The following is a 23719-nucleotide window of genomic DNA, read 5'->3' as shown; positions in this document are numbered from 1 at the left end:
AAACCTCAACTTCTATATCTGGGGCATGGTTTTTCTTTTTCTTTCTTTTTTTTTTTTTTTTTTTTTTTTTTTGTCATGAGCAGTGTTAAAATACTTGACACTCTGGTTAGGTCTTGATTCTCAGTGTGAGTGTTAAGGAATGCCTTCCATTAGCGAATGTGCCCCAGATAATGTGTTTATTTGCATCTTCCTTCTTCTCTGCCTGCCTCCTAATGGTCTGGTACACAGAGGGCTACTTGAGCTGATTTATATGGATCTCAGTTGCTCTCATTTGTGCATACTTAACTCAGAGGGGTGATCACATTGATTTCTAAGCCCTGTTTTCCAAGACATGGTACTAACATAGATATCTCAGCTGCTCTAACTACATTGTCTGAAAGGGAAAACATTTTAAACCTTTGGAAGCAATTTTGATGGACATTTCATTGTGTTCTATATTACTTACATAATTAAATTTCCTTCACTTCGAGGTCTGTTTAAAATTAAATTGAGAAATATTTTTTGAGTTCCATTGGGCAGATAATTTTGTTTAGCTGAATTTCTTCTGCATACATATGAAAGAGCATCCTGTGAATCAATACCCAGAGCTTACACTTCCTAGGATGTGAACAAATGCCACCCTTAGTAGGAAGATATAGTCCCCTATTATTCATAATGAGCTATCCCTAGTTATTAAGCTTGTCTACTCTGTAATTCCACAAAATCCTTGTGGTTTTGTGCCTATAGTTGGGTGGGTTGATTTTTTTTTTCAGATGCTGAAAATTGGGAAAAAAATTTGTAACTTCTTTCATGGATCAGCTGGTGTCCTGGGGTCACTATTTACAAGCTCACAGTCCAGCTCAGGGAAGCTGGTTTCCTTCAGGGCATTCAGAAGTCTTATTTGGAGCATTCAGAAATCTACCAAGGAGGCAGAATTCCAACTCAGATTTGAAAATCAAAAGGGATAAGTTATCAGAAGGTTTATTCCCAGTGGAAAAGGTGTCAGTACCAAAGTTTTGTATCATTGGAAGGAAAACAGGAACAAGGCCTTCTCTCTCCATTCCACCTGCCCTGCTACTGAGGACAGAAAAATAGAGTCTCCCCTCTTTTTTTCCTTTTGTAAGTCTTATATTTGGAAAATTGATATTCCATAAGCACTGCTTAAATTTTTTGTTTTTGTTTTTAAATCCTCCCAAAAAAACTGGTTTTGGTTGCACTGTTAGTTAGCTTTGAACATTTCAGAATTCACTAAAATATTTAAGATTCATCAAGGCCTTCAAGATTTTCTCTTATCTATCTAGACATTGAATAATATGGGTATATCACAAGATTATTGTGAATCTTGAATGAATGCACACAGAAGCTTAGAACAACTAGTAGATAGTGAATGTTTGCTAATTTAGCTGCTTTTATTACTACTATTTGTTGATTGATTGATCACTTTTCTCATTTTCTCTAACAGGAGATTTGGCCTGAGTCGTGGACTATACCATAGTACCATGTACTACAAATATGGCTTGGCATTGGCATTGAGAGTATGAGGTTGGAGTCAAACCAGTCTAGTTTGTATCCAAGCTCTGTGATGACCTCAGGCAAGAGATTTAACCTCTGAGAGTGTCCATTCCCTTTTTCGTGGATTGAGGATAGGGTTGCCCCAACATCATCTAGTTGGTGTACAGATTTAATGAGATACATTAAGGGTATAACACAATGGCAAGTTCAGCTGATTTCCTTAGTGCTAGGATTACACATGGCCATGTCTCTAGTTCAGCATAATTTGTGTGTCATGTTCCGTGCTGGAATTTATGATGAGCATGGTTGCCACTCTGCATTCACCACTAGAGTCGTTTTTTTGCAGACTTGTCAAAAATGCAGTGAGGCTATTTACTCCCCACTCCCTATCATCCTTGTAAGACTCTCTTGACAGTTATGGGCATTTTTCTAAGTTCATGCTTAGAACCCAAGAGCCTACTGTGGACTAGTAAATTCCAGCTGAATCCTTTTGGGCTTAGCATGCTGGGAGGAAGGAAGTCCATTTTACAAGTGTGAAGCAAAAAAAACTACATTTGATAGTTTTACATATAGAAATTGCAGGTGAACCAACAAGACTCAGCTCATCTATCTCCATAATGATCACTGATTTGGAGTGGGTGTTTTATTAGAAAGTTATTTTCATAAACACCCAGGTGATTACGAAGCCATACCTGCTAAGGAGAAGCATGTTTTTTAACTTCATTTGGGTTCTCATCTGACTCCCTGAAGGGCCTCTCTGTGGGTTTGCACCATTGTCTTTATTTCCAAATCCAGGAAGCCTAGTAAGAAAGAAAACCCACAGACACCCAGCTGTTGCTATTTTCTGCAGTAGCAACTTATTTGCTAATAGAAGATTTTGAAGCTATGTGCCTCTGCATTGTCAATACACCAGTCTATTTAAACAGTTTCCAGTATCCTTTCCTGACCCCAAGTTACTCCTACGCATTAATTGTCCTAGTGGTTTCATGGCCACATTATTTCATATTCATTAGTGTTTTCATGAAAAATTATAACACTAATTAGAGCAGCTTCCAGTTAATTCACTCGGTGATTCATTACTCTCCCCTCTTGGTGTTCTGCATGTGGTCATCCTGGAGAAAGCATCCAAGGGGTAATTGCAGCTCTATTCCCTGAGTGATTGCCTAATGCCATTAGTTCTGATCCACAGGCACATCCCCAGCAGCTCTGATGGGGTCTGGTTACAGCTGCACCCTTGTCCCTGTCCTTTGTGTGCAGGGAGGGAGGGGAGCTCACTGTGAGGACCAGTCCTCAGGAGGGTGTCCAGGGCAGCAAGGGGGAGCATTGTATTAGAGGAAAGAAAATCAGGCCAGGGAGGGGGGAAGGAGCTTTGGGGTGTGAACATCACTTAAACATCTTCTGCAACCTGGAGTAGCCTGGAGCAAGATCTGCTGGCTCAGATAGCCAGTTCTTTTAATTAAAAGTTTATTTTACCTGTTAGGATGGCTGCTACCAAAGAAGGAGGAGGGGGGAGGCGGAGGAGGAGGAGGCGGAGGAGGAGGTGGAGGAGGAGGTGAAGGAGGTGGAGGAGGTGGAGGAGGAGAGAAATAACAAGTGTTGGTGAGGATGTGGAGAAACTGGAACCCTGTATACCATTAGTAGGAATGTAAAATGGTATAGCTGCTATAGAAACAGTGTGGCAGTTCTTTAAATATGTAAAAATCAAACTCCTATTTGACCTAGAAATACCATTTCTGGGTACATACACCAAAAGAATTGAAAGCAAGATATCAAAAAGATATTTGACCCCCCCCCCATGTTTATTGCAGCATTATTCATAATAGCCAAAGAGTGGAAGCAAGTCAGGTATCCATCAACAGATGAATGGATGGGAAAAATGTGGTATAGCACATATTGGAATATTATCCAGCCTTAAAAAGGAAGGGAATTCCTATGCCTGCTATAATGTGTGTGAGCCTGAGAGGCATTATGCCAAGTGGAATACCCAGTCACTGAAATTCAAATAGTGTATGATTTCATTGACATGGAGAGCAGTCATCTTCATAGAAACAGAGACTAGAATGGGGATTGCCAGGAAACAAGGAGAGAGGAAAATGAAGTGTGGCTGTTTCATGGGTGTAGAGTTTTAGTTTTGAAAGATGAAGAAGCTCTGAAGTTTGCACAATGTGAACGTATGCACAATGTGAACGTACTTAACACGATGGAACTAAATAACTCAAACACAGTTAAGATGGTAAGATTTATGTGTATTTTGTTGCAATTTCAAAACTGGTCATTTATGTTGTAATGCTTGCTCAATTAAAAAATTGGAAAATAGAAACGTTTCTGCCACTCAAAGACAACCACATTAATATTTTTGCTTTTAGTAAAATTGCTTTTTAATTACCTGGGTAATGTGTTACAACATTCTCCTTTTAAAAATCAAAACATTAATGTGGGGATGAAATTCCCCCTTGCCCATCGCCTTTCCTCCCAGTCTCCCTCATCGCTTCCCAGGGGTAGGTACTCTTCTGGGTAGGTGTCTGCCTATCCAGGTGCGTGCTTACCTACATAGGTACTCATTGAAGATGGATGAATGGATAAAGATGACGTTTGTGCATTATTTTAACACAAGTGCCTTCACTCAGTGTGGCTATTCCGAAGCTCTCGTCTCCCACTCAGAACCTTCTACCCACATCCTCACAGAAGGCTCCTCCAGTCTGAATCTGTTGCACTGAATCCCGTGGTCTGGGTTTTTCCTTTATTCAGTCATTCCTGTGTGGATGGGCAATTAGGCCATTTACCTTTTTGGCTCTTTGCCTTATTTGCTAAGCAATGTTCAGCACGTGTCCCTGGGTACCCGTGAGTATGCTTCTGGGGGCTGGGGGAGACACTGAGCAGTGGGCTGCTGGATCCTGGAGATGAACGTTCTTTAATTTTGAAAAGTGTTGCCAAGCTGTCTTCCAAATTGGCTCCCATCAGCAACACGGGAGAGTCTCTATTTCCCCCCCGCACTTGCCAAAAACTGTGTTATCAACCTTACTTTTCCCCGTAGTTGGTGTATTACAAATGGTACTCAGTGGCTGCTTTATGTTGTTTGTTGTATTTCTGTGATATTTAACGAGTCTGTTTACATTCATGTACTTATTGGTCATACGTATTTCCTTTTCTGAGAATGCCCTGTTCATACCCTTAGTCCGTTTTTTTCACTGACTTGTTTTCTTTCTCTTTCATTCATTCATTCTTTCTTTTTCCCTTTTTAGTAGGTCTTTATATATTATGGATGCAAATCTTTTGTTTTACCTATTGCAAATATTCTCTTCCATGCTATTTTTTGAAAATTAATAAGGCTTTTTTTTAAATTTTGATGCAGTCAAATCGATCTCATTGTTATTTTACTTTATGTGTTTGCTTCTTGGGTCATTTTTAAACATTTTGATCATGAATCTGTCTGCCGTTTCTTTAGGGAAATGATTTAACATTCAGATCAAACTACATCTTCTTAAATGGGTAGCCACTTAATGCAACAGTGTTTTCTGAACAACTTATTCCTTTCTTACTATCTGAAATACTTTATCATTAATTAAATCCCCTTATACACTTGGATCTGTTTCTGGACTCCATTCTGCTCTATGGATTTCAACATCATACTATTTAAATCGCTTTGCTTTGTAATATGTCTTGAGCTCCAGCAGGGCATGTTTTTTCCTCCTCCTCTTTTGTTTCTGCATTTTCTTAGCCTTCCTTACACTTTCACTCTTCTGGAGAAACTATAGAATCAGCCTGAATCTAAATATTTTTTTTTCTTTTTATTTATTCTAATTTGTTATATATGACAGCAGAATGCACTGCAATTCATATTATACAAATAGAGCACCATTTTTCATATCTCTGGTTGTACACAAAGGAGAGTCACACCATTCATGTCTTCATACATGTACTAGGGTAATGATGGCCATCCCATTCCACCATCTTTCCTACCCACATTCCACCCTCTGCCCTATCTAGTGTTTGCCTCATCCTCCAATGCTCCCCAACCAAAACCCCATCATGAATCAACAACCTTATATCACAGAAAATATTCGACCTGAACTTATATTTTTATTTTTCTAATTATAAATAGGGGACAAAGCTCTATTTGCTCAAATCTTATTTAAGTCCTTAGTAAAGAAAGAAAAGTTTTAGATTTAGTGTTTCCATTTTTTTTTTTTTTTGGTCAACATTATTCCTAGTTACTTGTTAATATTGTGAAGAGGTTTTTGGTTTTTTAATTTTTTTAATTTTTCTTTTTGCCTCTTCAAGTTGGTTATTTCTACTAGATAGGAAAGTTATACCTTCTTAACATGTATTATTGTAAAACAAAACATGGATTTAAGGAGTGTATAGAACATAAATATATAGGTGGACAATTTATCCTAAAGCAAATTGAATATTGCCAGCACTTTAGAAGAAATAAACAATATTACTTACCAAAATTTCTTATCAAAAATCCTCCCTTAACCCTACAGATAAGCAATAACTTGCCTATTCTTCCCTTTATTATTATCTCCTGGCTTTGTTGTATAATTCTTAACACTCAAGTGTTAACCAGTGTAGTTTAGTTTTGTTGTTTTTTTAATTTTGTAAATACCTCATTCAGTATTTTTCTTTATGTCTGGCTTATTTTTCCCCCAATATTACATTCATGCTGTTATTGTGGCATGGAGTAGGACTGGTGGTTCCTTGGTTTCATAGCTGCATAGTATTCCATTAAACCAACATGCCACAGTTATTTCATTCTCTTGTTGATGGGCACTTGGTTGGTTTGCAGTTTTTTGTTTTGTTTTGTTTTGGAATGTGGCTCTGGACATACTTGTACATGTATCCTAGTGTATATAAGCATTCATTTCTGTGGAATTTTCTTAGTTTGGGCTCCCTCAGAAAGACCCTGAAACAAGGATTTAAGTATAGGTAGTTTGAAAGATGATTCCAGAAAACACTAACAGAAGAATGGAGAAGCAAGACAGGGCCCAATAAGAGTTGCTTTATCAATCATGTTCGCAGTACGGGCAAGTAGAACTCCATCCTCCCGAGTTACTCTGTAAACTCCATAGGAAACATCTCAGAGTTGTCCCTGCTAAAGAACAAGGTATGGGGGGATTTAACGGACAGCTCCAGTTATTCTATTTGGGGAAAACTTCTGGAAAGGGGCTTATTCCTGCAGCCCTCTGGCCTTCCCTGCCTATGGACAGGGCAGGGTCCTGAAGGCAGAGAAAACCTTCAGGCCCAGAGATGGAAGCATGGTCAGTTGACAGGGGGCTGGCACGCACCCTGGTGGAAGGCCCAGGGGTTCGCAGCACCAGGAACAATCTCTTCCTGGGAGTCTCTCCAGGAGCAGAATATTGGCCCTGGGGCACGTATATATTAAACCCCTGCAGACTCTGCCACCCAGCTGTCCAACCAGTGTGCCCAGTTATACAACAGGAGCCCGGGTGGAGGCTCCTGGGGCCTGCTGTACCTGCCGATTCTTGGGACTGAAAGACTGTTATGTTTATGCCATCTTGGTGGGTCTCTAATGTTTTGTGATTCCTGGATTATTAATAATTTTGAGCATCTTTTTATTTAGGAGTTTGATTTCTTCTCCTGTGAAGGACTGGTTTATATTCGGGTGTCTGTTTTTTCTCTTATTGATTTCCAGTAGATTTCATGTATTCTGGCTTTAAGCCCTTTGCCTATCATGTGTGTGGCCAAAATCCATATTCTCCTTTTTATTCTTATTACTACCTTTTGATAAACAGAAGTCCTCCATTTTAATGGATCCTAATATACAAATATTTTTCCTTTTGGTTAGTACTTTTTGAGTATTAAGAAATCTTTCCCAGGAATATGAAGATACTACCTTATGTTTATTTTCCTGAACACTTTATTGTTTTGCAGTTTACTGTGTGATCCGTGCAGAACTTGCTTTTTGTGTATGACATGAAGCAGAGGTTAAAAAAAAAAATCATACCTAGCCAGGTACCCCAGCTCCATTATTGGAAAAATACACTTTCCTCATGTTCTACATGGCCAATCTTGTCACTAAGTGTCCATATGTGTATGACTGTACATCTGGGCTTTCTGCTCTGTTCCGTGAGTCTAGAGTTATGTATCCCTGTCTCCGTACACCTCTGTAGCCTAACTGAAAGTCTTCATAGTTGATGTGGCAAGGTCCTGTCTTGCTCTTCATCAAGAATAGCTTGACTATGCATTAATTTTTTTTTTTTGCATTACCATATAAATTTCAGAATCAGCTTATCAAATTCCAAAGACCGAAAGGAAAGAAAGAACAGAGGGAGGGAGAGAAATCTGTTGGGATTCAGATTAGAGATTGCACTCTATCTATATATTACTATGGAAAAAATTAAACTCTGCATTACCCAGTTTTCCAATCCATTTATTTAAGTGTTCTGTAATTTAACCAAGTTTTGAGGTTTTCTCCAATATTTGCATGCCTTTGTTAGATTTATTCTATGTGCTTGATGTTTTGATCTTTCTCTATGTAAAGGGTATATTTTTATCTTGTTTGTTGTGTCTTTAGAAATAGAATTGATCATTGTCTCGCTGATTCTGAGCCTGGAAACCTTTCGAAAATCTCACATAATCTCATTCCAATTCTACTAGTTTTTCTTCTATTCTCTTGAATTTTTTTTATGTCCATATAATCAATATTGTTTTTTACGTTTGTCTGATAACTGGCCACCACACTGAACTTTCTTAATAGTTCTAATAATTTGTCTTAGAATCTCTTGGTTTTTCTAGGTTAAAAAATCAAATTAAAGCCTTGAAAAAAATCAAATAAATATGTAGTTATGAAAGTTCTGATTCTATCTGGAAAAATAGTATAAAGTACCTGTTAGATATCAAGAGTCAGACTACCTGAATTTGAATCCCAGCTTCCCTACTTAGTATGTAAGCCTTAGTGATTTGCTTAATCCTCTGTAGCCTCATAGGATGGTTGTAAAAATCAAATGAGTTCATACAATTAGAACAAAGCAGTCCAAGCATACGCTTGAACTTTGTCAGCTTTTGTCATTTTATTAATTAGTTTCATTACTTTCCATATGTCTATGTCTTATTTATTTTTTCTTATGTTATTTTATTGGGTACTTTCTTAACATCACACTGAATAGTAGGGTGCTTGCATACCTCATCTGAAACTTATCACTTTGAAACATTTCCTTCATTATAAGCATAGTTGTTTTGATTCATGTCTGACATCTGAAATCATTTTTAACTGGACTTCTGAACTTGGTGTTAAACTTAGAAATACCCTTTCAAGGGAATTTCTTTTGTTTGAACTATGTTATTTGCATAAAAAAGAAAAACATTAGTAGTAAAATTACTTGTTTTTAAATGTCCCTGAGAACTTTATAAAAGGAGACCTCAACCCTTTTCCCTTCCTGAAGATATGTTCATTTCCAAACAAATTGCTTAGTTAACCTCACAAACCTCCTTAGAATGTTTGGGGTGAGCTCAGGGATGTTGGCACATCCTTCTAAAAGGCAATATCACATTCTTGAGCTTTTAAGTTTTCTTTTTCTTTTTTCCATTTCACCTTTAAGTCAGCTTTAGGTTAATTTTTTATTTTTTTATTTGTTCTAATTAGTTATACATAATAATAGAATGTATTTTGACATCATACATATATAGAGTATAACTTCTCATTCTTCTGGTTGTGCATGATGTATAATTACATTGTTCGTATGATCATATACGCACATAGGATAGTAATGTTTGATTTATTCTCTTTCCTATTTCCATTCCCCTTCCCTTCCCTTCATTCCCCTTTTTCTAATCCAAAGTACTTCTATTCTTCCCTAACATCCCCCCCTCCTTATTATGAAGTTAATATCCATATATCAGAGAAAACATTGGCCTTTGGTTTTAGGAGATAGGCTTATTTCACTTAACATGATATTCTCCAGTTCCATCCATTTACCAGCAAATGCCATAATTTCATTCTTTTTTATGGCTGGGTAATATTCCATTGTGTATATATGCCACATTTTCTTTATCCATTCATCTGTTGAAGGGCACCTAGGTTGGTTGTATAGTTTAACTATTGTGAATTGAGCTGCTATAAACAATGATGTGGCTGTGTCACTGTAGTATGCTGATTTTAAATCCTTTGGTATAAACCAAGGAGTGGGACAACTGGGTCAAATGTTGGTTCATTCCAAGTTTTCTGTGGAATCTCCATACTGCTTTCCAGAGTGGCTGCACCAATTTGCAGTCCCACCAACAATGTATGAGTGTGCCTTCCCCCAACATCCTCACCAACACTTATTGTTGCTGGTATTCTTGATAATTGCCATTCTGACTACAGTGAGATGGAATCTCAGTGTAGTTTAATTTGCATTTATCTAATTGCTAGATTAGTTGAACATTTTTTCATATATTTGTTGATTGATTGTACTTCTCCTGAGAAGTGTCTGTGCAGTTCCTTAGTCCATTTATTGATTGGGTTATTTGATTTTTGGTGTTAAGTTTTTTAAGTTCTTTATATATCCTGGACAGTGTTCTGAGGAACAGGTGGCAAAGATTTTCTCCCGTTCTGTAGGCCCCCACTTCACATTCTTGATCATTTCCTTTGCTGCAAAGAAGCTTTTTAGTTTGATTCATCCCATTTGATTCTTGATTTTACTTCTTCTGCTTTAGAAATCTTGTAAATAAGCCAGTTCCTAAGCCAACAGGATGTAAATTTGGGCCAACTCTTTTTTCTGTTAGATGCAAGGTCTCTGTTCTAATGCCCAGTCCTTGATCCACTTGAGTTTTGTGTAGGCTGAGAGGGGGTTTCATTTCGTTTTGTTACATATGGATTTCCAGTTTTCCCAGAACCATTTGTTGAAAAGGGTATCTTTTCTCCAATGTATGTTTTTGGCACCTTTGTCTAGTATGAGATAGCAATTTTTGTGGGTTGTCTCTGTGTCTTCTAGACACATGGACCATTGGTCTATGAGTCTGTTTTGGTGTCAATACCATGCCATTTTTGTTACTATAGCTCTGTCGTATAATTTAAGGTCTGGTATTATGATGCCTCCTGCTTTACTTTTCTTGCTAAGGATTTTTTTGGCTATTCTGGATCTCTTATTTTTCCAAATAAATTTCATGACTGCCTTTTTTATTTTTATGAAGAATGTCATTAGGATTTTAATAGAAAATACATTAAATTTATATAGCACTTTTGGTAGTATGACCATTTTGACAATGTTAATTCTACCTATTCAAGAGCATGGGAGATTGTTCCTTCTCCTAAGGTCTTCTTCAATTTCTTTCTTTAGTGTTCTATAGTTATCGTACAGGTCGTTCACCTCTTTTGTTAGATTGATTCCCCCATTTTTTTGAGGCTATTATGAATGGGATAGTTGTCCTAATTTTTCCTTCAGTAGATCCATCATTGATGTATAGGAATACACTTCATTTATGGGTATTAATTTTATATCCTACTATTTTGCTGAATTCATGTATAAGTTCTAGAAGTTTCTGGTGAAATTTGGGGGGGCTTCTAAATATAGAATCATGTCATCTGCAAATGGGAATAGTTTGAGTTTTTAAGTTTTATTAAATTCTTAATAAGCTAGATTGAATCTTCAAGTTATTTTTCTTTCATTAAGAGAATGTCGATAGTTTTTGAGTCATTGAATAATTTAAAGGATGCATCCCTACAGGAAATACCACCTGAGCTGCCTAAAATTCTAGCATTATAATCTGTGTCAACTTCTTTCTCAATGTCCTCTGATGCTAGCATTTCATTTTCTTGCAGATTTTTTTTTATCTTAACTACATTTTCATATTTGTTACTATAAATTTTTGTCTGTTTTTCTTCTTTGTAATTTTCTGTTTCATAAATCATCTCTTCTGCAACCTATGGGGTTGAGTTTTTTGTTTTTTTGCTTATTCAGTGATCAAACCCAGGGTCACACACATGCTAGCCAAGTGTTCTACCACTGAGCCACATCCCTAGTCCTGAAGTGAATCTTTAAAATGTTCTTTAAGTGTTTGTAATATATCTTGCAAATGAATTTTCTCTGATTTTCAGATGATGATCCCTTTTCCTATTTTCTACCATTTTTCATCTGTCTATCATTCACAAATGACAAAAGACTCATTCAGGCTTGGTGTGGTCAATAGGAGGGTGTGTGTTTTGCACATGACCTTGTTTCTGGATGTAGTGAACTCACTAAGACCTGTACTGAATCTCCAAAGATGCACCTAAGTGAGCTCCTGCTCTGCACAGCTTATCATCTGGCCCTGCTGAATGGCCGTGGGTTTTTCCCTCTTATCCAGGCCTAGGCTGCTGGCAAGCTGATCAAAGGGTGTGTTTGCAGTAGTTCCCCAAACTAGTGCATATCGAAGGCTTTCTTGTCCTTTTGCTCCCCAGAGCAGTCTGGAAACTGCACCCCTTGGGGATCAAAGTGCTATCATGGGTGTCCTCCAACCCCTGCCCCAGTTTTCTTTGTCCACTGTGTTCTGAGAGTTGCTGTTCTCAGTTAGTAAATGAAGGGGAGTGGACAGAACTCTGGCTGTTCCAAAAGGCAGCACCTGCCAAGTAAACTGATGGCTACTACAGCTGAATTTCTGAATAGTCAGAGGACACAGGTGTTAATTTTTTAATCCAGATGCTATTTTTCAATTTGGTTCCATTGGCCTTGAATTTAGGTGAGAATTCCTCAGAAATGTCCGAAACAGATTGACTTCAGCCATAGTTTCTAGTGTGGTAAGTTTTAGCTTTTATTGTAGGTCTTTGGGATGATTTTAGTGAGAAATTAGAGAAGCTGCCTCAGGGTTTTCTAGTCATTTGAAGCCAGATATTCCTATCCAGGATTGAAGATTTGCTTTAGCAGCCCACGGCTTCCCGGATGGCTTGGAGGAATGCAACTTTGCAGCAGAAGTAGAGATCCCTCTATGCCAGATTCTACACAGAGCAAATGAATGGGAATTGTGATTTCAAGGCACAGGGAGTCACTCTAATAGGCAGATGGGAAGGCATCAGGGTTCTTAGGGCCCTGTCACTGCCTAGCTGTGGTCACTGTAGGGCAAACTGTCACTCCTGGGAGTTCTAGTCTCCTTATTTCTAAAAAAAAAAAAAGATTAGACTGAACGGTCTCCAAGTCCTCCCGTCCTGGGATTCCATGGTTTACCAGCTGGCCAGGACCGTCTGCTTTTAGCAACCTGCTTTGTGGGGCTCCTTGCTTTTTCCCCCAGAGTTTCTGCCAACAGGGAGGCAGGGGCAGCAGGCATATCCCCACATGCTCCAGTGTGCTTCCTGCCCACAGGCTGGGCCAACCAGAGGAGCAATGCAGCAGCCCAGGCACTGAGGCCTGCACCTTTGTCCTGCCCATGCAGAGCAAGCTTCCAGACTCCGGTGAATTCAAGAACTTACTAGACTTTTTGTATTGAAAATTAAAAAAAAAAAAAAAACAGGGAATAAAACTCGTTTTCTCCAGAAAATGACTTTGAGGCACATGAACTTAGTGTTCTCTGCCTTTCTTGGGACAAGAAATGGACATTGCTGACTTACTGTGGAGCATGTTGAGGCTCACTTGCTTACAACCCACCCAACACCTGAGTGCGAGTAGGGGCTCTGAGATATGGAGGAAGAGCAGAGACCTATCATTTATGATCCACATCTTCCAAATGAGAGGAGGAGGGTGCTGCAGGAAATTCCCACATAGTCAGAAATGGGCCCCACATCAGAGGTGAAGCCCAAAGCAAAGCTCCGTCATTTACCGGCAATGCCAAGCATCATGGGACTCTGGGTCTCTATACTTGAGGACATGATCCTCCCCATCCAGAGTCTCCAGAATGGAGGTGCTTGTGTGTGTGTGTGGCTCCTCCTGCTCTCCCCAGCTTTCTTTTTCTCTCTTTCCACTCACTCCCTATCCTCCCACCCAGAACATTTGCTCTAATAAGGAGGGCTGCAGCTCTTAGATTGGCACGTGGTCATGCATCCAGAGTACCTTGTAGGTTCAGGATAATTTGCTGAATGGCTTACAGGTTAGCCCTGACAGGGCTTTACCTACACCCTTAATTAGAAGAAAGTGAAAGAACAGCCCCAGACCATTTGCACAGCACATCCCCATCTCTGCTCTTGGCCTCTCAAACCAATGTTAATTTGGATGGCCCCACTGCCTGACAGGATTGGAATCTGGTCCATGGAGATTGAGTTTCTGAGGAAAATCAGCTTTCTACCTTAAGACAAAGCCACTAAATTTCCCATCTGACTTAGGCCAGGGACATTTGGAGAGATGTATCAAAGTTAGGGTTCAGTTCTCAGGAGCCAAGCTCCATGGTAACCTGGACCACGGTGGGTTTTGTTGATAAACCAGAACCAGCAATCAGAAAGGCAGGAAAAACTTCAGGGCATCTAAATGCAAATTATTTATAATTTTAGGAAGCACAAAATAAACAAATAATGATTTTAATAGAGCCCTTCTCCAATACCCACCCCTCCTTCCCAGTGATCAGTGTTCCCACTCCAGCTGGTCCTTAGTGACAAGTGGAACTGCCAAGAGCCTGAACTCAAGTCATGTGTGTCAGCATCCCCCCCACCCGGCCCCCGTGTCCCTATAGCAATGTGCTGACACCTGTCCTTCTGCCGACCCAAGAAGCCTGCATGACTGATTTCCCAGCATCAACGGCTTACTGAACGTTAAAAATGTGCTATCAGAATGTGTAATTCTTTTCCTTCCTTCCTTATTTGAATGCCAGGGACCCTATCATTCTCATTTTAGAGGTTCTTGAGTATGCAAATGAGTTCCAGAGAATTTGCTTTTTGAACACCGTCACCTCTCACGGCCTTGCTACTCTTTCCTTGTAAAAGGGCCCCCTCTTCAGAGAAGGCAGTAAAGGGAGTTTATTTCGATTCTTTCCTCAAAAACCCATAGGTTCTGCAGGGAACAAGGCCAGCAGTACAAATGTGAACTTATATGTGTCATTAATTTTCCTAACACAACCCCAATCGAGGGCCTGGGTTGATCTTTCCAATCCAACTGCACCCCCATGTTCTCTCAGGATGTGCCCTCCTTGCTGGAGAAGGTCACTCTCTCCTCTTTGCAGAAGCCCTTTAAAAGAGAGCATCAGCTGTCCAGCTGGAAGACGAAAAGAATTCTCCTGTAGGCATAGTTTGCAAACCCATACACTCAGAAGTTAAGTGTCTGCTGACAAACGCACACCCTGGATGTTTTCCCTCCCCACCCCTATCCTATACCCTGGCAAGATCATATTGAACTATTCAGGGAAAGTATTTACTGAATGCAAGGAGAATAGAGCACTTCTGCATTATTTATTATAGGCTAACAATACCCATCATATGTAGAATGTATTTGGACATAAATTAGTGATGTTAGGAAACACCGGTGGTCCAGAACCTATTAGGATCTCTGACATGTATGTAAAAACACATCACAGTCCTACCTCCTGTGCAAGGCTGGGAATTGGCTATGAGACAACTTCACAAGGAAAACAAAAATCATTAACCTTTTATTTGCCATTAGCCTTGCAGGCCATTTATCTACTATTGAGTAAGCCTTAGAAAACCATTTCAAATCCTGAATCTTAACCTTACCTTCTAATGCCTTCTTTTATCTCTGTGAAGGAAGAAAGAATAGTCATATCCACTAAGCACTTATGAAGTGCCAAAGTTACAGCTAGCATTTGGATGTCCTGGAGTGGTGGGCATTAGAACCCCCAATTTACAGATGAGGCTCAACCTCATGCAACTGATAAATGAACAACATAGAATTGGAAGACAGGTCTTGGTTCTGAGCTGAGGCTTCTACCCTACATGTGATTCACCTTCTGAGCAGGAGGCAAAGGTTGTTCTTGGCTTTTGTGTCGGTTACCTGTAGCCACAATGATGCTGTGTAACAGAGATGACAAAGTGGGCAGCACAAAACAGCATTTGTCTTTACTCAGGAGACCATGGGTTGTCTGGGTGGTTATGCTGATCCAGGCTATGCATGGCTGATCGTAGCTGGTTACCTTGAGCATCTGCAGTCAGTGCTGGGTCAGCCAGAGCTGGCCATCCAGAATGGCTGGCACTGGGACAGCCCATCTCCTCCATGAGTCTGGCCTGGGCTTGTTCACGCTGCAGTCAGGCAGTGTTCCAAGAGCCTGGACGAAATACACAGCTTCCTGGGGCCCAGCCTCACAATTGCCCTCAATGTCACTTCCACCACATTCTTCAGGCCAAAGCAAGTGATAAGGCCATCCGGGACCCATAGGGAAGATGACACATCTCTGGCTGAAGCAGATACAGTCATGTTGCAGAAGGTGGGGGCACTGGGCCATTTTGCAGTCAGTCAGCCTTAGCTTCTCTGTGGGGCTGTGGTGCTCTGTGAGTGGCACCTGTTTCTCATGAGCCTCCATTTTCTCTGCTGTCTTCTTTCAGAGTCTGCACTGAGAGGCTCCTTCTCACTCATACTAAGGGAAAGAATGACTACAAGACAGTAAAATGGCCCTTTCCAAAAGGGAAAGGAACTATGTTTCAGTCTGACAAGGGTTAAGCCTTCAACAAACCTATTTGCACTAAAGCCAAGCCCTTTGTCACCAGACTGCAGTAAAGGGGCTGCTTTAGGAGCCCCTTTTCAGCACTGGCTTCTCTATCTCAGCTAGACTGTGTTTACTTGTGGAGTCAGGGCCCACACACCTTCCCTCAGCTCTCTGAGGAGACCTATTAGTCCATTTTTGTTACAATAACAAAATACCCGAGGCTTGGTATTTTACAAAAGAAACAGAAAAGATACAGATCCCATGTCACAGTTAGTGAAACTTATGGTTCTGGAGATTCTAAGCCATGACTTGTCTCTGGTGAGGACTTCATGGCAGATGCATCATGGCAAGAGTGAATGCAAGAGGAAGAGAAGAGATCACATGGTGAGACAAGAAACTAGAAAAAGATACTGGGATCACTAGGTCCCAGGAGAAATACATTAATTCTAAGACACACCCCCAATGACCTGAGGACCTCCCACTAAGCCCCGCCTCTTAAAGGTCCCACCACCTCTTAACATCACCACACTGAGGACTAACCTTCCAACACATGAACCCTTAGGGGACACACACAAACCATATCTAAATAATAGCAGTCTCTGTTTGGCCTGTGTGCTTGTGGTTTTGAGAGGATTCGAAGGACAAGTCATTTCTGTAAGACTCCCTGTGCTAAGGAGTCTAACACAGGAAATGATTTTGGATTGGGGGAAGGTGCCAGGTGGGCTGGGAGGTGTAGTGGGAGGAGAGAAAAGGGAGTGTTAAAGGCAGAGGTGGAAAGCACAATTGGATTCTAAAAGGACAGGGATGGGCCAGAAAACTTGAGCAAAAAAAGGGAAACAGGCGAGATGACTCTAGAAATCAAATGCAGAAGCTCAGGAACGAAAGGACAAGCCCACATGTCCAGACCCAGAGACCCAATCAGACCACACTAGCCCTGCTGCCAACTCAAACCCAGAGCTTGCTTAGGCTATCTCCCTCCAGCAGTTGATTCCTGAGCACCCACTAGTACTACTACTAGGTGGTCCCAGTGGTTAGAGATACACTCCCCAAACCCCAAAACTTCTAGCCTGGGAGGGAAAAGAATCTATCTTTTATAACAAGGCTATAGGGCAGGAGCCCTAATTATTCCAGACTAATAATTCTCTTGCACATCATTAGGTTTAATTCTCCAAAAACAAATGGGAGTGTTCTAGCCCAAGACAGGAATGTTGCTCAGTGAATCTGAATTCATGATGCAAAATCCAAGTAGTGTGGGAAGGACAGGAGGATTCTGATCTGATGTTGGGTCACCCTTACTTCATGGCCCCCCCCCAGGAATTAGGGAGGCTGCAGAGGGTGTTTTAAAGTCTAGATCTAGTCTCCAACACTAAAAAAACAAAGAAGTGTCACTGAAACTTTACTAACTGTAACATGGGATATGCACCTCTGCCTCATCTTCCTCTCAAAGATGTTGTGGAAAGTAGGGCCTCCAGACCCATCAGACTCCAATTGAGCTGAGCATCAGCTCAGTGGGTCGCCAGTTCCCCATGTGGAACTGACAGCCCCTGACCCAACAAGACCCCTAAAGATCTATGACTACAATGAGGACCAAGTTATGGGAGGTAGGTGATTTTCAGGTGCCTTAAAAAGAGCTAAAGCTGCTGCATCTGTGGGACAGAACAGGTCCAAGGTGAATTGTGGTACTCTGATGGCCCACCCCCACATACCTGTACCAGCCTCCAGAATCAACCAAATACGGCCCCCCTTAACCTCTGTCTCACACACACACACCATACACGCTCCTGAGGTGATGCGAGTTATCCTGGGCTTGATGAACTTTACCTCAAGTCTCTGATCATACACCTTCAAGGGACCCATGGTGGGCTGTGGGTGCATCTAAAAGCCAGTTAGCCTGGGTGTCAAAGGCTAACCAAGTTCCCGGAATGCCAGGAGCAGCCTCTTTCAAAACAAATTAGACCTGGCTTTATGGCAAGTTGGGTTTGGGGAGGTGTGGACAGAAGGACCGACCTGTCAATCTTGGTTAGGGAAGATCAGCTACAGGGGAGCAGCATGTCTGTGGAAACGCACTTTCTTCATCCTGTTTCTGATCCTGGGAGAGGGAAATACAGTGGCCACAAGGTAACAGGCAAGTTGATATCTCAGGAACTCAGAAAAGGCTTGTGCCTGGGGCCAGAGCTTCCCTTATTATTTAGCTCTGGGTACTGTGTGGTTTGAAAAAGTAGGCTGCTAAGTAAACTGTCTTTAAATATATATAATTGTTAGTTGTAGGTGGACACAATACCTTTATTTTTATGTGGTGTGGGGGATGGAACCCAGTGCCTCACATGTGCCAGTTGAGCCCTCTACCACTGAGCCCTAGCCCCAGGAAACTGCTTTTTAAAGTATAATTCACTGTTTCCTTTTCTATGAATCCTAGATTAGACACAGATCTGTACACACCTGTCTGTCCCAGTCCCAGACCGACATTACCAATCTGGATCAATCTTATTCTTTCCAAGGAATGGGACACTATAGTGTAGGTAGGCTGCCTCCTAGTAGGTACATCCAGTTTTCAAATGGACATGAGCTCTTGGTCCTCATGGTGGCCCCACATGGGGAGCACCTCCCAGTAAGAGGAGGAAGTTCAAGAATGGCTGAGCACTTTCAGGATCCGCATCCCACCTCACCATCATGCAAGACACACATCAACCCCTGGTGCATGTGTGCATGTGCACATACACATACACTAACACACCCACTTTTCTCCCAGGAGAAAGAGCAGAAACATATCCACGTGCTATCATGGAGGTGGGTGAGCCTTGCATCTTCCATAGCAGAATTTCCTTGGAGTAGCTAGAACCCAGGAGAGACTGGCATGGGGCTATATCATCTCAGTACATCAGCACCACCCACCTGTGAACACCTGCTATTTTGTTGGGTTTCTAGCACATTCCTGGGTTGTAGGGAACCACTTGGCATTTTCCTGGCCACTTAGAAATGGGTACACATTGACTACAGGATGTAATGTTTTAACAATACCAAAGCCATTTACATCCTGCTTGTGCCTATGGCTATAGCTGCTTCACAGCTTGGTTCTAAGAACCCTGCGGTCACGACCTCATAACAGCTTCTCCACATTGTCTGATCTCTGGACTTTTTCTTAGACTTTCAAAGCAAGTGACATTGTGTTTATTTCCTTCAGCTCCTGACCAGCGGCTTTTGTAAAAATCATGGGCTGGCGACTGCTAACTGTAAGGACTGTGGGCAAGTAATGGACCTTCCGCCTCATTATTCTGGGCTTCTGGACTTGCCATACATTTGCAGATTCCAGGCTACAGCTTTCAATTTGCTGGCACAGAATATGGTGGCTTTAGAAAGCTGTTGGGAAGGGATAGGCAGAATGTATTAATGGGATCTTTCTCTACAGTTTGAACGTTTTAAGTCTTTAATATTTTTCTCTGAAATTAAATATATACATATTTTATTTATCTATCTATACCTCACCAAATATAATCTGATGAAACCAATATGGACTTGTACCAACACTGTCTAATCACCCTACTAAAAGCATAAATACAGAATTATTTGAAGAATAATCAATATTGGTATGAAAATGAGGGCTATATGGTTAATCCAAAGGAGAGTTAATTGACAGAGGACCTCTGCCAATGTTTGCAGAAGATATTTACCCAGATTTTGTTATCAGGAGATTATCCCACCCCACTGTTTATTCAGAGTCCTACAGATGAAGGCTTGGCACCAGGCACAGTGGTTTGGGGACTTGAAGTGGCAGTGTTGCCAGGCACACTGGTTCCCACATCTCAGAAAGATCTGAGAGTCGAGTCCAGAAACTGGTCCCACACAGTGTGCTCAGGATCTCTGGAGTGGAGCCCTGGGCTCTCCTGCATGGAGGGTCCCCTCTACTGTGTAACTGGGCATAGCGCTCCCCTGCAGAATGAGCCTCGCCCTGGGTCAGCAGCAAACCTGGAATGTGGACCCAAAGTCAAAAGTTTCTCTCTCCATTTAGTTCCTTTTAAAATGAAAGTCATCCTGCCTGATTTTCCCAGATCAGGGCAACTGAGATCATCCAGTGAGAGGGAGGGCAGGAAGCAGAGTCGGACCCAAGCATATCTGACTCTGGAGCTTCCCATTGCATTGGATGCTCTTCTGAGATTTTTAGGAATCAAGCAAAACATTGCTGCTCAGACTTAGGCACGTGGACCAGCAGCAGCAGCAGCATCACCTGGAAGCTCATGAGAAATGCAGAGTCTCAGGATTCACCCCCAGACTGGCTGCATTTGAATCTGCCTATTAATGGGTTCTCTAGATGATTTCTTGGCACCTTTAAGTTCAAAAGCACCACTGTAGAAGACTCGAGTTGGGGCAAGAGATGACCTGAGGTTATGGCAACCATGCAGGAATCATTATCCAAGAAAACACAAAGGATGGGCGAATAATTACTTGCTGGGAAACTGAGAGACAGGTAGCAATAAGAGGTTTTGGCCCCTGCTATTGGAGCTCCTGCTGCTGAGGAAGCGCCCTTCATCTAAGAAAGTCCTAGGCCCCCAAGAGAATGGGTTTTAAGATAGGAACAAATTATTTTCTGTGGGTGTGTTTAATTTTCCAAGGTAACATGATTACTTTTATTTTTTAAAATGAAAGAAAAATCAGGAAGAAAGAGTTTGGCAAAGCTGACACAGCTGGCTTCCTTTTGGAAAGTTCTCTCCCGCCTGTTGGGTGTGCATGGCATTCTGTTTGTTTCAGAAGCGAGTCCTTTGTTTCCCTGTATGATGTGAAGCATCCACCAGGGAGATGGCCAACTAGGTTAGAAGGTCTTGTTTCTAGGGTATCTTTTCTGTGATTGCTGAACTCAAGTCCCATCTCAGTCTGTTTGGCTGCTACAACAAAATACCGTGAACTGATTTATAGCAACAGAAATACATTTCTTAGAATTCTAGAAGCTGGGAAGTTTAAGATCAGGGTGCTGATAAATTCAATTTATGTCGAGGGCCTGCTTCCAGGGTCATAGACAGTTCCCCTTGATGTGTCCTCACATGGTAAAGTGGCAAGAGGTCTCTCTCGGGCCTCTAAGGGCACTGACCCCATTGTGAGGGCTCCACCTCCAAGGCCTAATCACCTTCCAAAGATCCCACCTCTTAATACCATCACCTTGGGGCTAGGATTTCAGCCCACAAATCTGGGGGAGGGACACAGACATTCAAAGCAAACCCTAAGATATTCCCTTGATGTATTGAAATGGCCCCTCTCACATGATGCTCCCAACAGACAGGAAATGCCTGAATGGAGAACCAGGAAACCACATTACAGACCTGGGCTTTAAGGTGTGTAGAAATCCAGCCAGTGGTCACCCTGAAGGCCTGCTGGGGGAAATGTCGGTCCAGTTGAAGAGACTCCTAACCTGGGGCTGAATGTCCAGTGGAGTATGAAATTCGGTTCCTAGAGAGGCCTCCTGATCCAATCCTCTGTTCTTTCCCTGCCTTTCCCCAGTTTGCTCAGGAAGTTTGTCCTTCCCTGTTTTGTTTGGAAGGTTTTTGCTCAGGGGTGAGGCTGTACAAAACCCTGGGGAGATGGGATTTCTTTCCAGTGATTTTAACCTATGTTCTCGTGTCTTTATGAGTTGTATGTACTGCATCATTTAACTCTTACAAGTCACTTTTCTGAGAAACCAAATCTGTCTAGGAATTGTACCAATTCCCTGAAAGAGTCAAGAAGCCATTTGTCATCATGGTTCCAAGCACTGTGTCCATGGCTCCAAAAAAGAGTCAGTGAGGAATATGAGAGAGACTTGGTCACCACCTTGCAGGAACTTACAGGCTAAGTGATGACACATTAATGTCCTCGCTGCATATGTCAATCCAAGTGTGATACTCATTTCTCCTAATTTCAAAGAGACTCTGCACATAGTAATAGGCCAATTTTGAACCTTAAAGCCCTCTCATTGTAACCCTGGGTTTCTATTCCCACCCTCACCTTCCGTCGTCTTATACCGACTTCACTTCAAATTACCCAAATTAGAGTTGGGCAAACCAATTATTTTAGGGTCCTTCCCTGTTTTGTTTTGAAGGTTTTGTTGTTATTATTACTATTGTTGTCATCTTGTTTTAATTCTCCTGAAGTCTAGATGAAAGGAATTGGGGTCAGAAAGATATTATCATCTTCTAGTTTCATTCTGTTAACAGTGTTTTAGAGTCATATGGGTAGGATCCTTGATTTTGAAAAAAATATGCAGTTTTAAGTTTTGTTTCCAAAAGATAATTTCAGTTCAGCTTAAAACAATGATAGAGGGTGAATATAAGAGCAACTGCGTCACCAGGCTTTCCCCTGGAGTCCTTTGTCACATCTGATTTCAGAGTAAAGAATTCTAGGGGTATGCCAGGGGACAGGGACTTAAAGTGAAAGAGGACTTCAGCTGGTCCAAACCAGACTGTAAACCAGTCCCCTCTCCTCCTTTCTCCCATCCCTGCTAGCTAACAGATGCCCTCCATCACCCGCATGAACTGGGAAGGCTGGTTATTGACAGCCGGGCAATCTGCGCAATAAAGCTTAACGGTCTACATCCGTTTGTACTGTGTTGTCGATGTTTTCAATGGATCACCTTCCGCTGCTGGTCCTCACACTGCCACTGACTCCTTCTCCTTCTTTTCTTTCCCTTCAAGCGTGCAAACGCAAAGAGCAAGAACCAAACAAAGACAGGAACAATTCCCAGAAGAAATCCCGCCTGGTGTTCACCGACCTCCAACGCCGAACACTCTTCGCCATCTTCAAGGAGAACAAGCGCCCGTCCAAGGAGATGCAGATCACCATTTCCCAGCAGCTGGGCCTGGAGCTCACCACCGTCAGCAACTTCTTCATGAACGCCCGGCGCCGCAGCCTGGAGAAGTGGCAGGATGACCTGAGCACCGGGGGCTCCTCGTCCACCTCCAGCACTTGTACCAAAGCTTGATGGAAGGACTTTGCCGGGCACAAGTCACCTCCAAATGAGGACAGCAGATACCAAAAGAAAACACAAAGAAAAAAAAAAAAAAACACCAGATTCTTAGCTGGGGCCCTTCACTGGTGATTTGAAAGCACAATTCTCTTGAAAAGAAACTTCTATTCTAGCTGTAATCATAGGCCAGGTGTTCTTTTTGTTTGTTTGTTTTTAATGGCTATGGAGTCCAAGTGCAAGCTGAAAATTAATCTCTTTGAACCAAACACTGTCCTCCGTGCATGCTAAGCATCCCAGAAACCCAAATGGGGGCCTTCCTGGAGCGGGTTAATTCCAGTATTGTGTCAACTAAAGCTCAGGATTGCTTAAAATGTCCACAGTCCCACTTCGGGTCCTGTCAACCTCTAGCTGTCAGCATTCCCACGGGAAACAGTGGGAATTTAGGCCTCGGAAGGACTCTTGAGTTTAGGCTTCCAAGACACTAAAACAAGAGAAGAATCTAGCAACAAGAATGACCTCATTTGTTTTCCAAGTGCTTAGCCTCATTACATCACAGTACACCAAAGTTCACAGCCATGACATTAAAAAAAAAAAATCAGAATAGTAACTACTGAGCACAAGTTTTAAATATGGAAGTTTAAAAAAAATAACAATCCAAGGACCTGTTTTTCCAACTCAGGCATCTTTCATCGAATGGTTTGGAGAGCTTTAAGTTGATCCAGTTTGTGGTTTTCTTTTCTTTACCTCCTAGAAATCTCATGTGGTCTTGGATCTGTCCAAAAACAAATCAGTTCACTTGAGCTCAAA

The 23719-nt window shown here is 41.6% G+C and overlaps 1 protein-coding gene across 1 annotated transcript in view; it reads left to right on the top strand.

The window, feature by feature from the left end:
* Onecut2 (one cut homeobox 2) overlaps positions 1–22927 on the top strand; it is a 41311-nt gene extending 18384 nt beyond the window's left edge. Inside the window, exon 2 of the mRNA XM_026393208.2 lies at positions 22641–22927. Within this exon, the coding sequence (XP_026248993.1) occupies positions 22641–22927 (287 nt within the window). The remainder of the gene's footprint in view (positions 1–22640) is intronic.
* Positions 22928–23719: the final 792 nt, after the last annotated feature.

The sequence above is a fragment of the Urocitellus parryii genome, chromosome 13, assembly GCF_045843805.1.
Source record: "Urocitellus parryii isolate mUroPar1 chromosome 13, mUroPar1.hap1, whole genome shotgun sequence".
NCBI lineage: Eukaryota > Metazoa > Chordata > Mammalia > Rodentia > Sciuridae > Urocitellus > Urocitellus parryii.
The sequence above is the reverse complement of the archived record's forward strand: the minus strand, read 5'-3'. Positions and strand labels throughout refer to the sequence as shown.